The sequence below is a fragment of the Rhinolophus hipposideros genome, assembly GCF_964194185.1.
Source record: "Rhinolophus hipposideros genome assembly, chromosome: 22".
In the NCBI taxonomy this organism is placed as follows: domain Eukaryota; kingdom Metazoa; phylum Chordata; class Mammalia; order Chiroptera; family Rhinolophidae; genus Rhinolophus; species Rhinolophus hipposideros.
The window spans coordinates 8,373,253-8,394,329 of NC_138068.1; the positions used below are offsets into that span (position 1 = coordinate 8,373,253).

The following is a 21,077-nucleotide window of genomic DNA, read 5'->3' on the forward strand; positions in this document are numbered from 1 at the left end:
TTTTTTTTTCTGGTGGGGTGATTTCCGGGGAAATAGTTTCCAAGCCAAATCTGATCTGATGGGAGGTGCTTTTTATAGTTTTTCTTGGCAAGTGCTGCTTGGTGGCCGCCAGATGGGTGTCTAAGTGACCACAGTGAAAGCCCAGGAATCTGTTTTATTTTTTTAAATAAAATGTTTTTTGGAACAGTTGTAATTTTACAGAAAAGTTGTGAAGGTAATACAGAAGGTTCCTGTATACCCAGCACCCACTTCCTGCATTTGCTGTTTTACATTACTATGGATTGGTACTATTATAATGAATGAACCAGTATTAATACATTATCATGACCATAAAGTCCGTACTTTATTCCGATTCAGACTGTCCTTGTTTCTTGTGAGCTTGACAATGTTGTGGCACATCGGTTAGGTATATTGTCGAATGTCCCTCAGTTGGGGTCTTTCTAATGTTTTTCTCATGGTTAGACAGGGCTATGGGTTATGGGGAGGAAGACCACAGATGTAAAGTGACCGTTTCCCTCCCATCCTGTCAAGGGTCCCTGCTGTCAGCATGATTTATCACTGTTGTTGTTGACCTTGATCACCTGGCTGAGGTAGCATTTGTCAGTTTTCTCCACTGTAAAGTTATGCTTTGCCAAACTGCTTTTTGGAAAGAAGTTACTGTGTGCTGCCCCACTGAAGGGGTGGGGACTTACGCTCTGGAATCTGTAAAATAAGGACTCCTTGCTGAGAAGTAGGCAGCACAGAAATGTCATAGCTCAGGAAGAGAAGGGATGTCATGAGCCTTGAGAGGCTAAAGCGAGCTGTTCCAGATGTGGGTGTGGCTCTGGCTTACCCAGATGTTCATAGGGGTCCCCTCTCTGTGCTTCTGTGTGGTGGAACTCCCCAAGGGCCAATACCAGTCCTTATCTTACTATTGGGATTTGTCCCAGATGACAGTATTTTGGCCATGGGTGTGAGGCGTTACCCTTAATGGACAGGAACTTGGCAAAAATCAAGGAAGGAGAAAGGCTGCTAACGGGACAGATGCTGTCAGACATTGGTGGAGGTAGAGAATTAGGGGGAAGTCAGATGCTCATTTTATGGAACTTGAGCAGATGTTTATTAGCTCATGTTTTAACTCCTCCAATCCTAGCAGGGAGGCACACTTGTCACCCCCATTTTACAGAGGAGGAATCTAAGGCACGGAGAACTGAAGAAATCTTACCAAGAAGAAATAGCTGGGTAATGGCAGAACATAAACATAAACCTGGCAGTCTTGCTCCAGAGCCTGCATTCTGAACTATGGGTGTGAGGGTTCCTCATTCCCTTGTTGGATGAGAGACACATGTAAAGCAGTTTGTAAGGGGCCTGGCACCATGGCAAGGCTGACATTTAAAACATTTACCAACTGAGTGATTTTGGACAAATCATTTAACCTCTCTGGACCTCCATTTGCTCATCTGACAAATGGCTGAAATAGAGTACTTACCCCATAAAGTTGATTGCCTTGAATGGGTAACCCACTTAAATAATTTAACAGTGTGATTTGTAATTGGCATTTTATTAAACAAACCCTTGATTTTATGCATCGAGGTGCTCAGTGAATGTGAGCCATTATTCATCCAACTATTGGACACCTGTTGTGTTCGATCCGGGGATTATAATAGGGAATAAGACCTGGCCCCTGCCCTCACTGAGCTAGAGCGTTTAATTATTTTCTCTTGTCTAATTGCATAGTCTGGTATCTCCAGTAGCATGTTCATAATTGTGTAAGTAGTAGGCATCCTTGCCTTGTTCCTGAGCCCAGCAGGAGGACCTCTAGTATTGGCTTTAGGATCGAGGTGTATGTGTTTATGCCAAGGAATTATCCATCTAGTCCTATTTCTTTGAGAGTTTTGATTAGGAGTGGGAGTTGAATTACATGATAAACTTTTTGGCATCTATGGAAAAATAGGATTTTATTCTTTTTAGATCTGTTAATATAGATTTTTTTGTATTGAAACATTCCTGGTGTAAACCCTCCTTTGTCACTGTGTATTATTTTCTTCCAGTGGTGGGGCCAGTATTAGTTTGATAGCATTTTATTCACAAATTTATTCAGCAGTATTCACGAGTGATATTTGTAATGTCCTTTTTTTGTGTGCTACTGGGTTTAAATGTCGTTTATTTTTCTATGCTCAGGAACAATGTATATATTGTTGGGATAATTCAGTTTCTAAAGTTGTGATAGAATTCCCCTGTGAAGCCATCTGGACCTGGTGCCTTTTTATGGGGTTTGTTCCGTGATCACTTTCTCTATTGTGCCTGTGGGAATTGGTCTGTTTACACTTTCTGTTTCTACTGGAGTCAGTTTTGGTAAACTGTATCTTTTAAAGAAATGATCCCTTTCCTCTGTCTAGGTTTTCAAATTTATTTGCCTAGAGGCATGCAGGGTAGATTCTTATTTTTCCTACTGAGGGAGACAGCTAAGAATGAATGAGGACAGGGCTTGGGGAGTCCTGACCAGGGCTCCTGACCCCACCTTGGAGGGGAGACGTATGCTGACTGTCAGCAGACAGAAATTGCCTCCTTGTGCTTGCTTGTGAATCCAATGAATTCTTGGTTCTCCCAGCTTCTCCCAGCTGTAATGCATTCGGTGAGACAGATGGGTACTGGAAAGCCCTGGTCGCCTCCAGAGGTACCAGATCTTCTCTGGGCGGTGTTAGGGATGGTGTGTTGGGAGTACTCACTTCTGGTGTGTCTCAGTGGATCTGGTGTCTCCCTCCTTCAGTTCCTGGTAAGCTAATGCATGTGGTGCTGACTTGGACCTTTCAGAAAGGAAAACAGTCCTGGTCATTACCTGTCAAGTCTATCCCGGTGAACCTTAAACTTTCTAGATCACAGCCCTTTGCAAAGCTGATGAAAGCCACAGATCCCATAAGCCCACTCACTGTCGGAGCACATGTGCCCACAATGTGTGATACTGCGCATCAGCACATCCCCGCCCCCCACATATCCCCCTTGGCTCTCCACTGCCTTTTGTGCCATTTTCAGGTAGAGTTACAGACCCAGCTAGAGCCCATTCCCTAATGTTACCTGCACTTCAACTCAGGAACACCTGCTCTCGACTCATTCACAGGAGACAATTAAAACCTCATTCTCTCAGCAAACACTCACTGAATGCTGGTTTTGTGCCAGGCCCTGTGGGGGTGTAGAGAGAATTAGATATGGTCCTGCCCTTGCCTGGCCCCCAGGCCGTTGTGGGACACAGGCTGGTAAACACATAGGGACAAACGAGGTGCTAGGATATAGTATCATGGGTTTTTTTTGGTGCTTACTAAAAATAGACTTCTACCCTAAGCAAGCAGTTTCGCTAACATGTGACATTCAGAGACGTTGTCATCTGTGTTCAGTTAAGGACAGGCCTTAATAAGCTTGCTTTGTACAAATAGTGTCTCCAGGTATAGCTGGAAAGGTGCAGGGAGGCCTAGAATTGAGCAGTGGCCTTGTCAGGGAGGCAAAGCAAATGGGAAGAAAGCTGCCTTCATCATTCTTCACTATTGAACACATGTCGTCCCAGCTTCCAGATTGAAAGGCCTCTGTTCTTGAGGTAGCCTTAGATTTTGATTGGGAGTGGAGGCCCTGAAAACCTCAAAGTGGTGTTATTTAGGTGGGTTCCCAGGGTTTTCTAGTCCTTATCATGTGATGGGGCTGAATAAGTTTGAAAAATGCAGCCTCTGTGGCCAGTGGTTCTCAGTCCTGGCTGCACGTTAGAGTCTTCCAGCCACACCTGGACCCATGCGGTCAGCCTCTTTGGGGTCAGTTAACGTGGCTGAGAGCCATACAATGGTAAGCGGAAGGGCAGGTCTTGGACCCAGGCAGCTGAGGACCCCGAGTCCCCACCCTCAGAACTACAAGTCAGCCAGAATGTCAACGACTCCAGTTTTGATGGAGCCCAAGTCTGGTAGCCCGGAGGTACATTCATCCTCTATATGTGATATTTATGTAATTATCAATTGTATGTTTACTGCTGTCCTAGCAGGAATATACTCATTATACAACATGCAGCAAACATAAAAATGGGAAAGGACAGGATATAAATGGCAGTTCTGCTATTTTTATATTTCTTTCTACACCCCACTCGATTGTTGTGCCTGCCTCTTGGAGTACACGGTCCCCCAACTCTGGAGGCCATTGGCTCAGCAAGTCAGAGTACCAGGTCTGAAATCAGAACATCCTGCCTTGAAATTCCGACTTAGTTGCCTCTTACCTGTGTGTTCCACTGGGCACTAGAAAGCACACAGTACATAATGGCCAAGTAAATGGAGGAAAAGTTGCATGGTTCCTCACTGGTGGTATGCCTCAGGGCCCATGATTTTCATTCTCTGGGCTGTGTTTTTCTCACCTGTGAAATGAGGATGGGACAGTGGTGCTCACTTTTTAAGGCTGATGGTTTCCATGAGGCGGTGTGGTTAACGTGCCAGCTGCTGGGCTGTGTGAATGTTGCATGGCAGTGGGGGTGGACTCGGAGAAGTCTTCTGGCTCCCCTGATTTGCCCCCGCCTTTGATGAATCCTAAGCTTTAAGACAAGATAGTCTAGAATGAAGAGCCATGCAGTGACTGGAGAGGAGCCATGGCCGCTGGGCTTCAGTCGGCACTACAGCAAGTTATCTAACTTTGCATGTTTGGTTCTGATTTTAAAAACTCATCTGGTCCCTGCCTCAGCCCCAGAACTTGGCTGGCTGCAAAAGCTTTCTTGGTTGTCCAGACTTCGGGGCTGGGAGGTACCCTGTGACTGCCTCTCTCAAGCAGGCAGAGCCTGACCAGGTGTCCTGCCCTGTGCCCATGGGACCCTCTGAGAGGCGGGGCCAGGAAGGTGCAGCCCAGGAAGGTGCAGCATGATGGATGCCTTGTGGCTTCCCCCCACAAAGGGACTTCCTCTTTCCTCCCTCCCTCCCTCCCCAGCACAGGAAATGGCCACAAACTCCACAGAGCTCCTGCCAAACTAGGCTTCCCCAGGGGCTGGTTTAGTGCGAGGTTGAGTTTTTGCTGATTGTTCCCAAACTGAGCCCAGAGAAGAAGTTGAGACCCTGCTGGGATGGGTCAGAGGCTGCTGTCTGCTTCCCTACATGGAGCAGAGTCCAACACTTTTGGGGTTCCCCCAAAGCAAGAGGAACTGCCTTTGACTCTTTCCTGAACTTTCAGTATGAATTTTTTCCAAAATATAGAAAAGGAGACATAGTGGTATAATTATGTCCCCATCACTAGGATTCAACAATTATCAACATAAAGGCCAATCTTACTTTATTCCTCCCGCAACATATTCTCCACAGCCAGCCCCAGTTAGTCTAAATCAAATTCCAGATGGCCTGATGTTTTATTAATAAATAGATCAGTATATAGCTCTCAAAGATAAGGACTCTTAAGAAAATTCAAATTGCCTTGTCAAACCTGAAAAAGAGGAATTCATTTCAAATGTCCCATGTTCAAATTTCCTGCTTGTCTCAAAAGTATCTTCTTACAGTTAATTTATTTGAACCAAGAACCAAACAAGACCTTCACATTGGTATTTGGTTGACACGGTCATTGTGGCTTTTTTACTCTATAAATGTCCCCATCAGTCTGTTTTCTTGCCATTTATTTGTTGACGACACAAGGTCATTTTTCCTGTACATTTCCCCACATTCTGGATTTTGCCAGTGGCATTCTGGTGGTATCTTTTAACGCGTTCCTCTGTCCCTGGCATTCCCGATAAAGTAACATTTAGATCTAAACGCCCTGCGCCTTGGATTTTTAATGCTTTTTTGTTTTGTTTTGTTTTCTTCTGCAAAAGAAATATATCAAAAGCAGACTGCAAGCTACAAGCAGAGCAGAAAAATTGCTTTTCCTGAGTGCTAATCTGAGGTTTGGGGAAAGAGTGTTTTCTCAGTGGGGCCTGTTTTAGTCACTAGGACGCATTTCTAAAAGCCAGCCCTTCCCAAGTGAATTTTAATTGAGTCATGCCTGGGTGAGCTTTCTGAAGGGAAGAAAGTCGCCTGCAAAGCTTAGGATTTATAAAGGTTCTTATTAAAACAAACCTGCTTGGGCATGCCTGGAAAAGGGGGGATATTAATTGAAGGCAAACCCCCCCTAAAAACCCCAAAACCTTTGTCTTCGATGCTTACGGAAGTTACTGTAGAGACTACAGAAAGGGGCCATGTATATGTGTGATCCTAAGAAGGTGGGCTACAGGTCTGACAGCCCCTACGGGTGACATCACTCTGTTGTCATGGAGAAAAGAGGAATGTCATTAATGACCAGAGTTGGCAGGGGCCACTGATTAAGTGTGCCAGCTCCCGGGAACATGGCACCAAAATGAAAGCTCCTGGGGAAAAGTGTAAATAAAGAACCTGTCAGTCAATAAAGTATTAATTTTAAATCTCTGCCTCTGGCCAAGGGTTCCAGGGGCCCTGCTGTCTTCAAGGGGAAATTTCCATTTGGATTTCAAATTGGCTGAAAGAACGGTGGAAATCAGCTTTTCGGGGTGGGGACTCCATGGGGGTGAAGTTTTTGAGGTGCTGGCATAAAGGTGAGGGGTCTTTGCTGAGTTGCTTAGAAGACGAAAAGAGGGGAGGGAAGGTGGTTGTCCCCCCACCCATGTCCCCATGTGCGGGCCTGTGATGGAGACATGGGTTTAGCCAGGGCTGGCCCTCTTTCTGCGGGAGGCAGGTCTGAAGTCTATTTCTGGTGAATTCTTCTGACCAGATCTTCCCTCTCCTCTTGGCGAGGAGGTTGCCTGCATCCTGCTGGCTGTCGTGCACTGAATGACAAGTGTGCAGGGACTGTCTTCTGTCAGAAATGGACCTCTCGAAGTCACACATCTAATCTCCAGGGGCTGTCTTTTTGAAACATGGAGGCCGTACAGATAGGTGACTGGAGAAGTAAATTACAGTGCACCTGTACAATGGAATACTACGCAGCGTTAAAAAGAAACTGTGGCTGCGTGCAACGTGCATGAATCTCAGACATGATGTTGAGTGAAAGACGTGGCATGTACATCCTGTTTGGTTTTATTTATGTGACATTCAAGAGCAGGCAGAGCCAGGCTATGGTGAGGGAACTCGCGCTAGCTGTTCGCGCGGGGTGAGGGTTACTGGCTGGCTGGAGCCTTTGGTGGGATGGCAACATTCTGTATCTTGCATGGTAGGTACACAGGTGCACACACATGTAAAAGGGCACGAGGGGTACATTTAATATTTGTGCATTTTACCGCATTTCAGTGATGGCTCAATTTGGGTCCCAGTTCTGCCCCTGATTGTTTTTGTGACACTGGGTGAATCTCTGCACTCCCTGAGCCTCAGCTCCCTTATCAGGAACACAGAGGAGTTGATAATACCTGCCTCCAGGCTGGTTGTAAGAGAGGGAGACAGTACACATCAAAGCCTGCGGCACAGTGAAAGTCAGCTATTTGAATAAATAAGAATAAGAAGGTCTCTGAATTTTTGGAAGGCAGTAGGGCCCCATGGAAGGACTTTAAACCAGCAAGAGGTGGTTCTTTCCATCCCAGTTTGAGGCTGGAGATGAGAGCTGGCATCTGCCAGATGCCTGGGTCCTGCTGCCCCCATTGCAAGCTGACCTTGAGACATGCGGGTTACAGATTGCATGCATTTCTCTACCCCGCTCCAAAAGGAATACGTGTCAGCAGTGGCTGTGTGTGTTTTTGCAAACAGCCATGCCAGCAGCCAGTCTGTAAGGCTCATTGCTTGCAAATTGTCCCAAGTCCTGTGTCCCAGGCGCCTGGCCTCATGGCAGGCTGCCTGGGAAGCAGGACCAAGCCCTTCTTTCTGCCCAGGCTGGTGAAGGCAGACGGTTGTCTTACGTGGGGCAAGGTCAGCAAAGAGAGTGTTCATGGTGGCTTTTTCCAGTGGTTCCACATTGATGAGCCGGGATGGTAAGCTGCCTCCCGCCCCTTTCTGGCATTTTTGGACCTGACTTAGCGGGATGGAATTTCTCACCTTTCATGCCCTGCATCTGTGTGTATCATCTCTGAGAGACGAGAGTGACAACCTGATTCTCTACCGTTATTAATACACATGATTCATTGATTGGGAATCCAATCACCATTCTGCGTGTGTGCATAAGGGGCTCTTTGGAAAGTTTGCTGCACGTTGCATTTGTCACTTGAAGGTGACCTGCAGCTTTTCAAAGAGGTTCTTTCCGATAGGTGGTGCAGGCCGCCAGATGAAAAATCCATCCACCTTCCTGCTCCCTTTGGCAACTTCTCGCAGCCCTGAATGCGCCGGAAGTTACAAGAGTAGTCGGGGTGATGGGAGGCAGGATTTCTTCCCTCCATCTTCTCCCCTTTCTACCCACTGCACATGTGTGGTTCCAGGTTGTGGCATGCTAGGCACTGTCATGGCAACAGACTGTGATGTCTCATACCCAGGGCCTGGGAATCGCACCACCTCGGGGTGTCAGCTCATTGAGCGGTGGGTCCATCACCTCAGACAAGGGGGCCCTGCTGCCAGTCTGACAGGCGTCTGGCCTCTAGGCAGTGCCCCGGTTCCACTCCTTCATGTCCTTCAAGCCTCAAGCACCAGTTCATGTGGTCCCCTCCCCCCAAAGACAGACGCCTCACGTAGGTTCCCTAGCTGAGTTTCTATTTCGGTCACTCGATTCTGCTTCCTGAAAATTCCACCAGGCCTGTAGTTACAGGCGGAGAAGATGTTCTCTTGCTGTTCCTTTTTTCAAAAGCGATCTGTTGGCTGGTGGGTTGGCTCCGAATGGCTGCCTCAGACTTGGCCGTGTGTCCCTAAGGGTGAGCAACAGGCCACAAGAGGCTCCAGGAGGAGAGGCGCTGGCAGAGACCATCCGTGGCCTGAGTGTGATTTTTAAAATAACGGTTGACTCAATCCTGGGGCTATGGAGGGACTGTGAATATTCCAGAAGAAAGGAATCAGTGTCTTTAGCTGTTGGGGTAACTTCTTCCTCATGGGGCCCCCGGAGCAGTTTCTAGTCTGGGGGCACCTCATTTCCCTGTGTTGAGGTGTCACCTTCCAAGAAATAGCCCCTCTCATGAGAAGCAGGGTAGAATAATGGTATTAGGGGTAGAGGACCTGGCTGTCTGAGACTGAATCCCAGCACTGCCACTCAGAAGCTGTGTGACCTTGGGCAAATGAGTCACCCTTTCTGTGCCTCATTTTCCCCATTTGTAAAATGAGGAAACTATCATCTGCTTCATAGGGTTCTTGTGAGACAAGCATTAATATATATGAAACACATACAGTGGTTCTTGGTATGAAGTAAATGGTATGGATGTGTTAGTTGTTATCATTTTTGTTATTGCAAGTAGTTCACTGAGTCATTAACACTTTAGTAAGATTTACTTCAGCTCCCAGGTAGCCCGGGGAAAAGAGTACAAAGCATGGAGTAGAGGAGATGTTGGAGGCGTTCTTTACCTACTGCACATATTTCCTGTGGTGAAAAGAATTCCTAAATTGCTGATGTGTCCATTTTATTTTTATAAAAATTTTCTCCCTTGAGTTTTTAAAGCTTTTCAAGGCATTTGGGGCTAGTATGTGTCATACTTTCAAGTTATGTAATAAAGCAGTGAGAGCTGAGAAAGGATAGAATTTTCACTTAAAAGATCATCTTTCCCTAATAACAATGATAACATACCGATAGGTCCTATTTTTGTTTATTCTGTATGTGCTGGGCTGTATGTGGATTAGGTGAACTCTCGGGTTGGTATTGTCACCGACCTCATTCACCGTGTGATACATGAGGACTTGGAGGTCCCCCAGATCCCACAGCCAGGGGGGATGGGGCAGTGGAGCTGGGGTCCCCTAACACTGTGTGTTGACTGAGACCCGGATCTCAGTGCACGTGCCTGGCTGAGGTGGGGCTGGAATGGCCTCCCCAGCCATCTTGTCCTGCAGTGTCTGAGAACCGCCAGAGGTCTCCCCAAACCTTTGTGGGGCCTAGATGGTGGGTGAGCATCTGGGAAGTTGATGAAGGGAAGGGTGACGGTAATTAGAACTTTCAGATGTCTGGGCAGGGCTCATGGATGGATGCCCACCGTGCAGGCATCTGTGGGGTGCAGGCCCTGTGTGAGGCACCGGGCCGTATTGCATAGAGCCACCTTCTCAGCCGGGGCCATTCTGCCTTGCAGGAGACATTTGGCAATGTCTGGAGATGTGTTTTTTAGTTGTCACAACAGGGAGACAGCAAGGAAGCTTCTGACCTCTAGTGGGTAGAAGCCAGGGATGGTGCTAAACCCCCTCCAGCCCTCAGCAACAAGGAATTGTCTAGCCCCAAATGTCACTAGTTCTGAGACTGAGAATCCCTGGCCTAGTGGTGGATGGTGCCCTGAGGCCTGGGTTCAAGCTGTGGGACCTCGGGCAAGTTAATTCATTGCTCTCTGCCTCAGTTTCCTCATCTGTAAGAGGGGAATAAACAGTGCCTACTTCATAAGTTGTTGCGAGGACCAAATAATTTACTACATGTAATGTGCTTACAACAGTGCCTGGCATACAAGTTCTCAAAATGTTAGCTGCTTTCTCTATTATTATTATTAATTTATTTTTAACCCATATCTGCCTTCAAAAAGCTCAGTCTAGTGGGGAGACAGACAAGTTGAATCTGTAATCGATAGACTTTATTACACGCCTCTCTAGATTCTAGGAACACAGAAGAGCTGACTGAGCCTAGGGAATCAGCAAGGACCTTCAGGAGGAGGTGGCCCAAGTGGAATCTTGATGGACAAATCGTGACTTGCTAGGTGAAGTGAGGACAAGAGTTATGGAAAGGAATTCTGGGCAAGGGGAACAGCATGTGCAAAGGTGTGAAGGCTCAGAGGATCTAGAGCAGCAACCCCTGAGTCCCCCATTGCAGTTTCCATTTTCTTCCTCTTTGAGCACTGATGCTTCCATTGTGGGCCAGGGATCTCCAATGGCAGGTGAGATGATTTGACTAGGTCCACTGTTGGGTACCTTGCACATGAGAGCCATCTCCTTTTCGTGCTACTTCTCTTTGCACTAGTCAAGAAGGGGTAGTATCTCAGTTAAGTGTGCCTGTGTCTTTAAGGCCTTTCTCTCTGACACTTGCCATTCCCTCCTCCCACCTCCAGTCTTAAAAAAGGTTGGCTTTCTGGGGTCATGGAAATGTGCTGCATCTTGAGTGTGGGGGTGGTTAGAAAGGTGTATAATACTTGGCAAAACTCATCAAACTCTACACTCCAAGTCTGTCTATATAAGTTACACCTCAATAAAAAAAAGAGCATTGAGGGGGGAAAAAAGAGTGGGCCTCAGGCTCAGAGCCTTTGGCTGGCCACAGTGTCTCGTTTGAATTTAGTAACTTTTATTCTTATTGTATTTTTACCCTACCTTCCATTTATGGAGGTGACACTGATTTTCCATTTGTGGTAGTGGTGAAGTTTCCCTTTAAGTTAAAAAAAAAAAAACGCACACACACCAAAAAAACACCAAAACATTAAAGGAATAGGTGAATGGATTTAAATAGAAATATTAAGTAAATAATATTTACCAGTGATACACTCTGGATATATCAAAGATCACTCAAGTGGTAAAAAAAAACACAACACAAGATTTTTGGCAACCTTTCTGAGAAAATTTGGTGGTTCTGAGATGAAACTAGGTTTGCCCAGTGCTCTGTGGGCATTGCAATGACTGTGAAGAGAGCTGTTTGTGAGGCTGGCAGTTGTTTAAGGAGAAGTAGAGAAGGATTCTAGCTACTTAGAGAAATGTTTCAGTGATGAGCTGTTTGGGTATAAATCTCACAGGCAGAGAACTCAGAATGAGATGATTGTAAATTACCTTCCTTTTCCCTGTTAGCTGTTAAACTTTCAAAATCTTGGGGGAAGAAAATAGAAACTCTGCTGCTTGGACTTAATTAAAACCAATGTAAATGCTTTAAATGCTTTTGCCCAGCAAAGCAGCCTTTTCTGTTTTTAACTGCTGCCGGGGAGCATGAGTGATTTGTGTTTGCATGGCCGGGTTCTGTGACTTTTCACAGCCCTGACGGGGTGTTTCTGATAAGATGTGATGCAGGTTTTCTCATAAGGCCGGAATTTTTGCTAAGGGAATTTTTGTGTTTTGTTTTGCTGGTTCGCAGGATAGTGGATTATCAGAATGTTGCTATGGATTTGACGTTAATCTCTTTCTAGACTAAAAATCTGTGCTCTGTTAACCTGCTAGAAAGGTGTGCGTGTATGTGTGCATGTGTGTGTGTTGTGTGTATATATGCTTGCATGCCAAAATACGTTTATATGTGTATATGCTTGCATGCCGAAATACGTTTATATTGACCTGCAGCTTCTAGAACCTATAAGAACTCCAGACCCTACAGACTCTAGCTAGAAAAATGAAAGGACTTCACAGCCAGAAGCAACCAAGGAGAATGATCCAGTTTAACACCATCCTGTTATAAATGAGACAGTTGAGACGTCGATCTAGGTGGTTGGGTGTGGGACTTTTCCAAGATCACACAGTTAGTTAGTGGCAGTGTAGGAGTAGGTCTCAATTTCCTGCTTCCTAAACCAGGGTGTCATTACTATGTATCATGTGATGTCACCCCCCCCCCACCACCTTTAAAGTAAAATAAAAACATTTCTTTTGCGAATTACGTTTCTTTTCTCAATGTAATACAGAAATCAGTCTCCATTCTGCCATACCACTGCCCCCTACTTACTTAGTCTCCCTCTCTGGAGGAAATCACTGTTACCTGTAACTTCCAGAGAAAGTCTGTATCCAGCAGCATTTTGTGTGTGTGTGTGTGTGTGTGGACGCATTCTCTCACTCTCTGCTTTTATACTATGTATACTGTATGCATCTTATTTTTCTCCTTTATTGCTATATCTTGGGGTCATTCCACATCCATGCGGAAAGAACTTTGTAAACCCTTTGTAATAGCTATATTGTATCCCATTGTATGAACAAACCAGAATTTAACACATCCCCAAGTGATGGACATCAGGTTACTTCCAGTCTTTTGGGATTACAAAAACAAGGCAGCACTAACTAATCTTATCACACTTCATTTTGCACATATGAGAGTATATCTGCAGATATACTCTCATATGTGCAAAGAGCGACATTGCTTGGTTCTAAGGATATGTGTATGGGGAATTTTCATACATAGTACCAAATTACCTTTTCTTGAGGTTGTATCTTTTTGCCTTTTGTTTTGGATATTAGCCATCTTTGAGGAGTAGTTTAAATACTTCACATGGACTTTTCTGAACTCACTTTATTTATTCATTCAGCCAACCAACAAATTTTTTTTTGAGGGCCTGCTTTGTGGCAGATTCTATCCAGGTGCTAGGAATACAGTGGGGAGGGAGAGAGTCCTCATGGAATTGACTGATTGTTGGAAGTAGGGCTGGAGGTTGTGGGAGAGACTGACAGTAAACAAATAACGTCAGAATTACTTAACTGGTATTGTGAGAAGTACATGGAACAGATCAGGGAAATGTGACTGGGGTCTGATGGAGTCAAGGAGGTCAGGAAGCCTTCCGGAGCACATGACACTTTAGCTGGAGGGAATGAGTGGCTTTAGTTGTGTAGAGAAGGTGGGGGAGGAGCAGTTGAGGCACAGGGAACAGCAAGTGCAAAGGTCCTGAGGCAGAAAGGAGCTCAGTGCTTTTTAATGAACAGAAAGACAATCAGTTTGGATGGAATCCAGAAAGAGGTGAGAGAGTAGAGAGGGGTGAGGCTAGAGGGGCAGGTAGGGCCCAGACAGGCTGGCCTACTTGAGGTTGTTTAACTTTACCCTAAGAGCAGTGGGAAGCAATTTCTGGGCTCTCACCTGGGGTGAGGGTACCATCTGGACCCTGTGTGATCAGCTCAACTAAACCAGACAGCACATACTTCAGGATGGCCCAGAAAGGGCACCAAAGCGACTGAGAATCATCTGTGTAGCCACCCTACTCCCCAAGGCAACGGTCAGTCACACAACTTTAGGACATGATTCTGGCTGGCAGGCCCTCGGACATGATTCTTTCTTTTGATTAGTCACTCAATAAATGTTTATGGACAGCCTACAGGTGCCTGTGCTAGGTGCTTGGCAAACAATGCTGAACCACTATGGACACAATTCCAACCTTGGTGGAGCATGGAGTCTAGTGCAGGGGTCTCAAACTTCTAGAAACGGCCAGATAGTAGATATTTTAGGCTTTACGGGCTATACAGTCTCTGTGACAACTACCAACTCTGCTGTTGTAGTGCAAAAGCAAGCCACAGACCACATGTAAACAAATAGGAATGGCTGTGTTTCGATAAAACTTTATTTAGAAATACAATCCGTGGGCTGGCTCATGGGCTGTAGGTTGCCTGCCCCTGATCTAGTGGGATGAGATTTTCGATATAGATAAATATCTGATGTGATGTGAGCTGGCAACTAGTGTGGATGGAGAAAAGATGGCAGGGAAAAGGGGTGGAGAATGACCCTTTGGCAGGGATGGAAACGATCTTTTTGATGGGCCAACCTAAGGAGGGTTGACTGAGCAGACAGCTAATGAAATTAAGGGAAGCAGCCATGTGAAGATCTTAGGGGGAGAGTTTCCAGGTAGAGGGAACAACGCTCTGACGGTACAGCTCTGCTCGAAGAATAGTGAAGGTATCAGAGGGGCTTGCTGAGTCGGGTTGGTGAGGAGCAGTAGGAGTGGCGAGACCAGCTGGGAGCCAGGACGAGGGTGGTAAGGACTTGATACCACATGCAAAGTGTCAGCGGAAGCCTTTAAAGAGGATTTCACAAATGGACATTTCAAGACTGCTGTGTGGAGAACAAACCATAGAGGACAGGAAATGGGGAGGCCAGGGAAGAGGTGACCACAGTGGTCCAGCTGGGAGAGGACGGTGGCTTGGACCATGGTGGTTGTAGTGGAGAGGGGATGACGCGTGAATTTGGTTTATATTTAACAGTACAGTGCTCAGGATTTACGGATGGACTGGGCGTAGGGCATGAGAGGGAGGAGTCAAGGCCAGCTCAAGTAACGACAGAGAAAATGGAGGGCTCTTTGCTGAGCTGGGGAGATTGAAGTGGGAGGGGAGTGAGTGATAGTGGGAATGGATAGCCGGTTCCGTCACTAATTCCACTCTTCAGCCATGGGTCCTTTCGAGGTGGCAGCAGAAGGCTGAGCTAGATGGCCACTATTAAAGAAAAAATTAGGTCATTCACTGCATCCATTGGTTTTGATATTATAGTTTGGGAGACTCTGTATAGCCAGAGCCTTGCCTTTTGGGGGTCAAGTGTCTTGTCTGTGGGATTTCTAATCCTGCTAATTCTGTCTTCAGATGAATTTCTTCCCGTCCTGGGGCCTCAGTGTTCTCATCCGTAAAATGACACACGATAAGACATGAGTCAGGAGCCCTGATTATGAATTAAGCCACTTCTGTCACTCGGGCATGAACATGTGGGATTTGAACCCGGAGCTCCATGGAGTCTAGGCCTTTGCAGCCTCCCTCCGCATCTTGTATCTGTGTCAGATGTGTGGAATGATGAGATGGGCCTAGGTCTGTGTTTTCCAAACTGTGGGTCACAACCCAGTAGTGGGATAGGAAATCTATTTCATGGGTTGTGACCAGCATTTAAACAACGTAACCCCAGAAGGGAGGGACGATAAGAGTGCATCATCTATAGCAGGGTAAGTATTGTTTTGGGAAGTTTTTGTTTCCGTTGTGAGTGGTGTGAACTAGGTGTGAACTAGGCATATGATGGTGTGAACTAGGTTGTGGAATCCAATGCGTTTCTTCTGAGGGTCCCCTTTGGACGAAGGTTTGGAAGCCATTAGCCAAGCGGGTCATCCAGGCTTCCAGCCAGTGCTGCCCAGCTTGGCCGACCTGTGCTGGTTTCCCCTGCGCTGAAACCCTTCTGCTTTGATTTCGGTCACAAGGAATCTGGGATGAAGTAGCCTCCCTTTCCTTCTGGTGAGGGGAGGAGGTTCCAGCTTGGGGTTTGGCGTGGTGGGGATTAAAAAAAAATAAACGACAGGCGACAAACCCCACCTTGTGATTGCTCTCCTCGGGAGTTCTGTTTTAGAGGCTTAAAAAGACCCTCCCTCCCCCCTTCTCTTTCCAGAAGAACCGAATGCACATAAGGTCGTCTGCCCACCCTCCGGACTTGCATACTCTGATGATTTCCTGGACTATGGCCCCCTCGCCAGTCTCTCTGGCGAGCCCCCCAGCCGGTTCGGAGAGCCGGATAGGGTAGGGCCCCAGAACTTTCTGAGCCCGGCCAAGCCAGCGGGGGCCTCGGGCCTGAGCCCTCGGATCGAGATCACTCCATCCCACGAACTGATGCAGGCAGGGGGGCCCCTCCGCGTGAGAGACACTGGCCTCCTGGGGGAGCAGGCGCCCCTGGCAGGGGTGGCCGCCAGCCCGAGGTTCACCCTGCCCGTGCCCGGCTTCGAGGGCTACCGCGAGCCGCTTTGCTTGAGCCCCGCTAGCAGCGGCTCCTCTGCCAGCTTCATTTCCGACACCTTCTCCCCCTGCACCTCGCCCTGCGTCTCGCCCAATAACGGCGGCGGGCCGGACGACCTGTGTCCCCAGTTTCAAAACATCCCTGCTCATTATTCCCCCAGAACCTCGCCAATAATGTCACCTCGAACCAGCCTCGCTGAGGACAGCTGCCTGGGCCGCCACTCGCCCGTGCCCCGTCCGGCGTCCCGCTCCTCGTCTCCTGGTGCCAAGCGGAGGCATTCGTGCGCCGGGGCCTTGGTTGCCCCGCTGCCCGGAGCCTCACCCCAGCGCTCCCGCAGCCCCTCGCCGCAGCCCCCGGACGACGGCGCCCCCGCTGGGTATCACCCCACGGCCGGCTCTGCCGTCCTCATGGATGCCCTGAACAGCCTCGCCGCGGAATCTTGTGGGATCCCCACCAAGATGTGGAAGACCAGCCCTGACCCGTCGCCCGTGTCTGCGGCCCCGTCCAAGGGCGGCCTGCCCCGCCACATCTACCCCGGCGTGGAGTTCCTGGGGCCCTGCGAGCAGGAGGAGAGGAGGAACTCGGCCCCCGAGTCCATCTTGCTGGTGCCCCCCACTTGGCCCAAGCAGCTGGTGCCTGCGATTCCCATCTGCAGGTGAGTTGGACTTTGAAAAGCATTTATTCCATGGTTTAGTGTTAACAGAAGCTTTTCTGGTTATGAGCATGGGATTCAGAGTTGGCTAGACTGGATTTAAATCCTGGCTCGCCGTTTACTGGCTCTGAGACCCTGAGAAGGAAGTTCAATTCTCTGAGCCACAGTGTCCTCATGTGTAACATGGGTACAAGGTTGCCTGATTTACTGGGTGTTGATTATGAGGATGCAGTTATAGAGTGAATAGGATACTCATGGCACCTGGCTTACTCATTCATTCATTCATTCATTCATTCAACAAGTATTTATCAAACACCTACTATGTGCCAGGCACTGATACAGGTGTTGGAGAGACAGTGGTGAAGAAAATGAGCAAAAACGTCTGCCTTCATGGAGCTGACATTCTCGTAACCCCAAGCAAGCCTCAGCACATCCAATTTGCTATCTTATTATACGAGGAATTGATATTTGTTGGCAGCTGCTATGTACCTCATGACTGCAATCAGTGATATGGAGGGCCTCAAAAATGTGTGAGCCGTAACCCTCCAGGAGCTTAAAAGCTTGGCAAGCTGAAGGGATGTCGACAGCAGCGTGTAGGCTTTAGGCGCTCTCAGGACTGGATTGGAGCCCTGGCTGTGCTCTTCACTGGCTGTGTGAACATGGGCATCTCTGGGGCTGCCTTCCTACTGTGCCCATAATAGATATCACTAATCATATGGGGCTGTCTTTCTCATTGAGCACCTTTCTTAAAAAAATTTTATTGGGGAATATTGGAACAGTGTGTTTCTCCAGGGCCCATCAGCTCCAAGTCATTGTCCTTCAATGTAGTTGTGGAGGGCGCAGTGCAGCCCCAAGTCCAGTCGCTGTTTATAATCTTTAGTTGCAGGGGGCACAGCCCACCACCCCATGTGGGAATTGAACCGGCAACCTTGTTATTCAGAGCTCGCGCTCTAACCAACTGAGCCATCCAGCCGCCCCTCATTGAGCACCTTTCTGACGAGATGCCCAGGGCAGACACTGCTAATCAACCAGGACTCTCACTTATACTGAACACATCTTTGTGGCCTGCCCAGGGCAGACATCACTAATCAATCAGGACCGTCTTTCTGTCTCAGCACCTTTCTGGGCCTTGGTTCATTCCCTGTGAGATGAGGATAACAATAGTACCTAACTCATGGTGTTATTTTCAAGGATTAGGTGAGATAATCTATGTCAAACTCTTGGCATAGAACCTGCACAAAGTAAGAGCTCACAAAAGGTGCAGCTTTTACTGTTACAAGTGAATCTTCTTATAGAGGAGGCACTTTAGTTGCTTCTTTGTTGACAAGCCCTGTGCTAGGAGATTGTGTTCCCAATAACTTTCAGAGTCATGATAGTGACAGTAATAATCAGCAGTATTTAAGGATGCTTGCTATATGCTAGACACAATTCTAAGTATTCTGTATGTATTATTTTATTGAATTATCACATAAAACCTATTTGGTATTCTTTTTATCTTCATTTGATGATAAGAAAAATGAAGCATACAGTGGTTGGGAGCAGGTATTACTCTGTCTGTTCTGTTAGATGAAAAATCGGAAGCCTTATGCTATTATCATTATCCCAGTGGTTTTCAAAGTGTTGTTTGCTTTTAGCAAATGGAAGTAATTTTTTTTTTCCAAATAAAATGTTGAATACCAAAATAGATAATGGTAGAGCATGTTGATTGATGTGGGGTTGAGAGTAGCCTGACTTAACCCCGCAGCAGGCTGAAATAGACCTAAATGAACTCCTCCTCTGACATTTCCTCTAAAGCACGTTCTGAAAACACTAGTGCCATAGTACGTCAGTCGGGGTTCCTTAAGAAAAGGAGTTTCTGGGTTTAACAGAGTTAAATAGATGCCTTTGTGCAGGGGCTGCTCCCAGCTGTGGACAGAATGTGAAATGATTTCGAAGACCGTTTGGCCACAGAGCTCTGAGTTCTGTGACTAAAGTTTCACGGAGCCACCTTAGGAAATGCTAATGCAGACCAACCCCTGGCATAGGCTGGGCTCTGAGAGGTTAAGTGACATGCCCACGATCACCCAGCTAGTGGATGACTGAGTTTGAAATTAGAGTTCAGGATTCCTGACTCCTTGTTCTTTTGTCTATGTCTATATGTCAATCTCCAAAACACGACTTCTTTAATGATTGGGAGTGGAACATTGACATAAAATACGGTTGAGCTGCATTTATCTGAGACTTCATTGTTTCTAAAATCCTTCTTTCTTCAGCCTGTGGCTTGATCTGAGAGGTTCTAATGTCTTAGAGTTCTTTACTCCCTACCAAGTGCCAGCCAATGAGGTGCTTGCAAGAAATTTCTATAAGATCGAAAGGAGCGGGCATTCATGGAAGTCTTGTGACAATCTTTATCTCAGGTTGTGTGGACAACCCAGCAAGAGGGCTGGAATTCAAATGCAGGATTTCAGACTGGCTCCAATGGTCTGATTCTTAAGATTGTATTTCAGTTGTCAAAGACTTATTCCAGAATGAACAAAATTAGAAGTTGATACTTCGGGATAGCCCACTGAATCTTCTACTCACTAAATTTTTGGATGCTTCAAAAGATACAGGGGTGGAGGGATCTTTTTTTATGAGCCTTATTTTGCAAACTTAAAAAAATTTTAACTTGCAAAGATGATGAGAGTAACTATTTAACACCTATGGCTGCAGGCAGAAGCTTCAAGTCATGTTGGCACTGTAATTAAGGTGGCATAAAGGCACTTGGGGCATCCTAAGACTTCAGTGTAAGAGGAGCTTCAAGAGGCAGTGTGGTTGGAAAGAAGGGATGGTGATTTGCTTGCATAATGGGGATATAATTTTAAATTGGATTATAAACTCAGGTTGGACTCTTGCAGTGATAGAGTTTTTGGGGTGCCATTCCCTTCTATTCCCCCCTTTGATTTCGCTATGATAGACAAAGGATGGAACCAGCTTTATTGCAAGTACTTAACTAAGTCCAGTTGATAATGGCAGTTTCTAGCAGCTCTAGGTTTAATGGGAAAGAATGTCTTGATTGGTTTAATGATTTCTGCCATATGTGAAAAATCAGGACATAGTGACACAAATCTGTGCATTTGAACGTCGAAGCTATATTGAATATCCAGGGGTTCTTTGAAATAAAACATTTATTTATTCATTTGGTCATTCGTTCATCTATCCATCCATCCATCCACCCACCCCCACCCACTGAATATTCACTGAGAACCTCTTAAATGTCAGGCGTTGTTCTAGAGTCATTCCACATATGAGATGTTTTCTTGAAACTATTTTAAGTAAATTAGTAAGATAAGAGGCACTCACCTCATATAGGGTGGAGCACTGGACTAGGAATCAAGAGACATAAGTTGGAGCCTTCGCTGTGTCTTGCTCTGTGATCTTGGGAAAAAGTCTTTTAAGTTCTCTGAGGTTCTGAAGAAATGGTCTACATAAAACATCAAAACTTTAATCAATTCTTAAATGACATAATTCTAGCCACATATCAAGTACCCATTGTGTGTACTGAATAAGGTTGAGATTCTATAATAAAATAAAACTTAATGGCATGCCCTTAAAGATCTTACGACTTCAGATGTAAAGGCACATGTATCTAATATCTTAAATAAGTCAGATCATCTAAAGGAAATAGCTATTTGAAATATACAATGTATATTGGGGGAAAAATGATACCTAATATTTTTTGAGCACCTATCGTGCTAAACTCTTTATATAATCTCATATCCTCAGTTCACAGTTGAGGGAACTAAGGCCTAGGGAAGTAGATGCATTTGCTCAAAGTCACACAGGTAGTTAGAGGCAGAGCTGGGACTTGGGTGTATAACTCTAGTCATGCTCTTGACCTTTATTCTTTACTTAATATTAGGGGGTCTGCTTGGTTTGGCTCATCCATACCAAAACCAAACACCTCTCTGTGGTTGGATGTTCTGTACTTGACATGATAAGTGGTAACTGTGACTGGAAATATCCTGTCCCTAAAATTTACTTTTAATTGAGATCATCAGACAGAGAGGAATAAGAGCTGAAACAACTCTTA

The 21,077-nt window shown here is 46.3% G+C and overlaps 1 protein-coding gene across 3 annotated transcripts in view; it reads left to right on the plus strand.

Moving 5' to 3' along the window:
- Positions 1 to 21,077, plus strand: part of NFATC2 (nuclear factor of activated T cells 2) — a gene marked incomplete at its 5' end in the record, with an annotated part of 148,954 nt that overhangs the window by 13,158 nt on the left and 114,719 nt on the right. For all 3 annotated transcript variants that reach the window (XM_081033651.1, XM_081033650.1, XM_081033649.1), the window contains one exon: positions 16,033 to 17,029. In XM_081033651.1, coding sequence (XP_080889777.1) covers positions 16,033 to 17,029 — 997 coding nt within the window. The remainder of the gene's footprint in view (positions 1 to 16,032; positions 17,030 to 21,077) is intronic.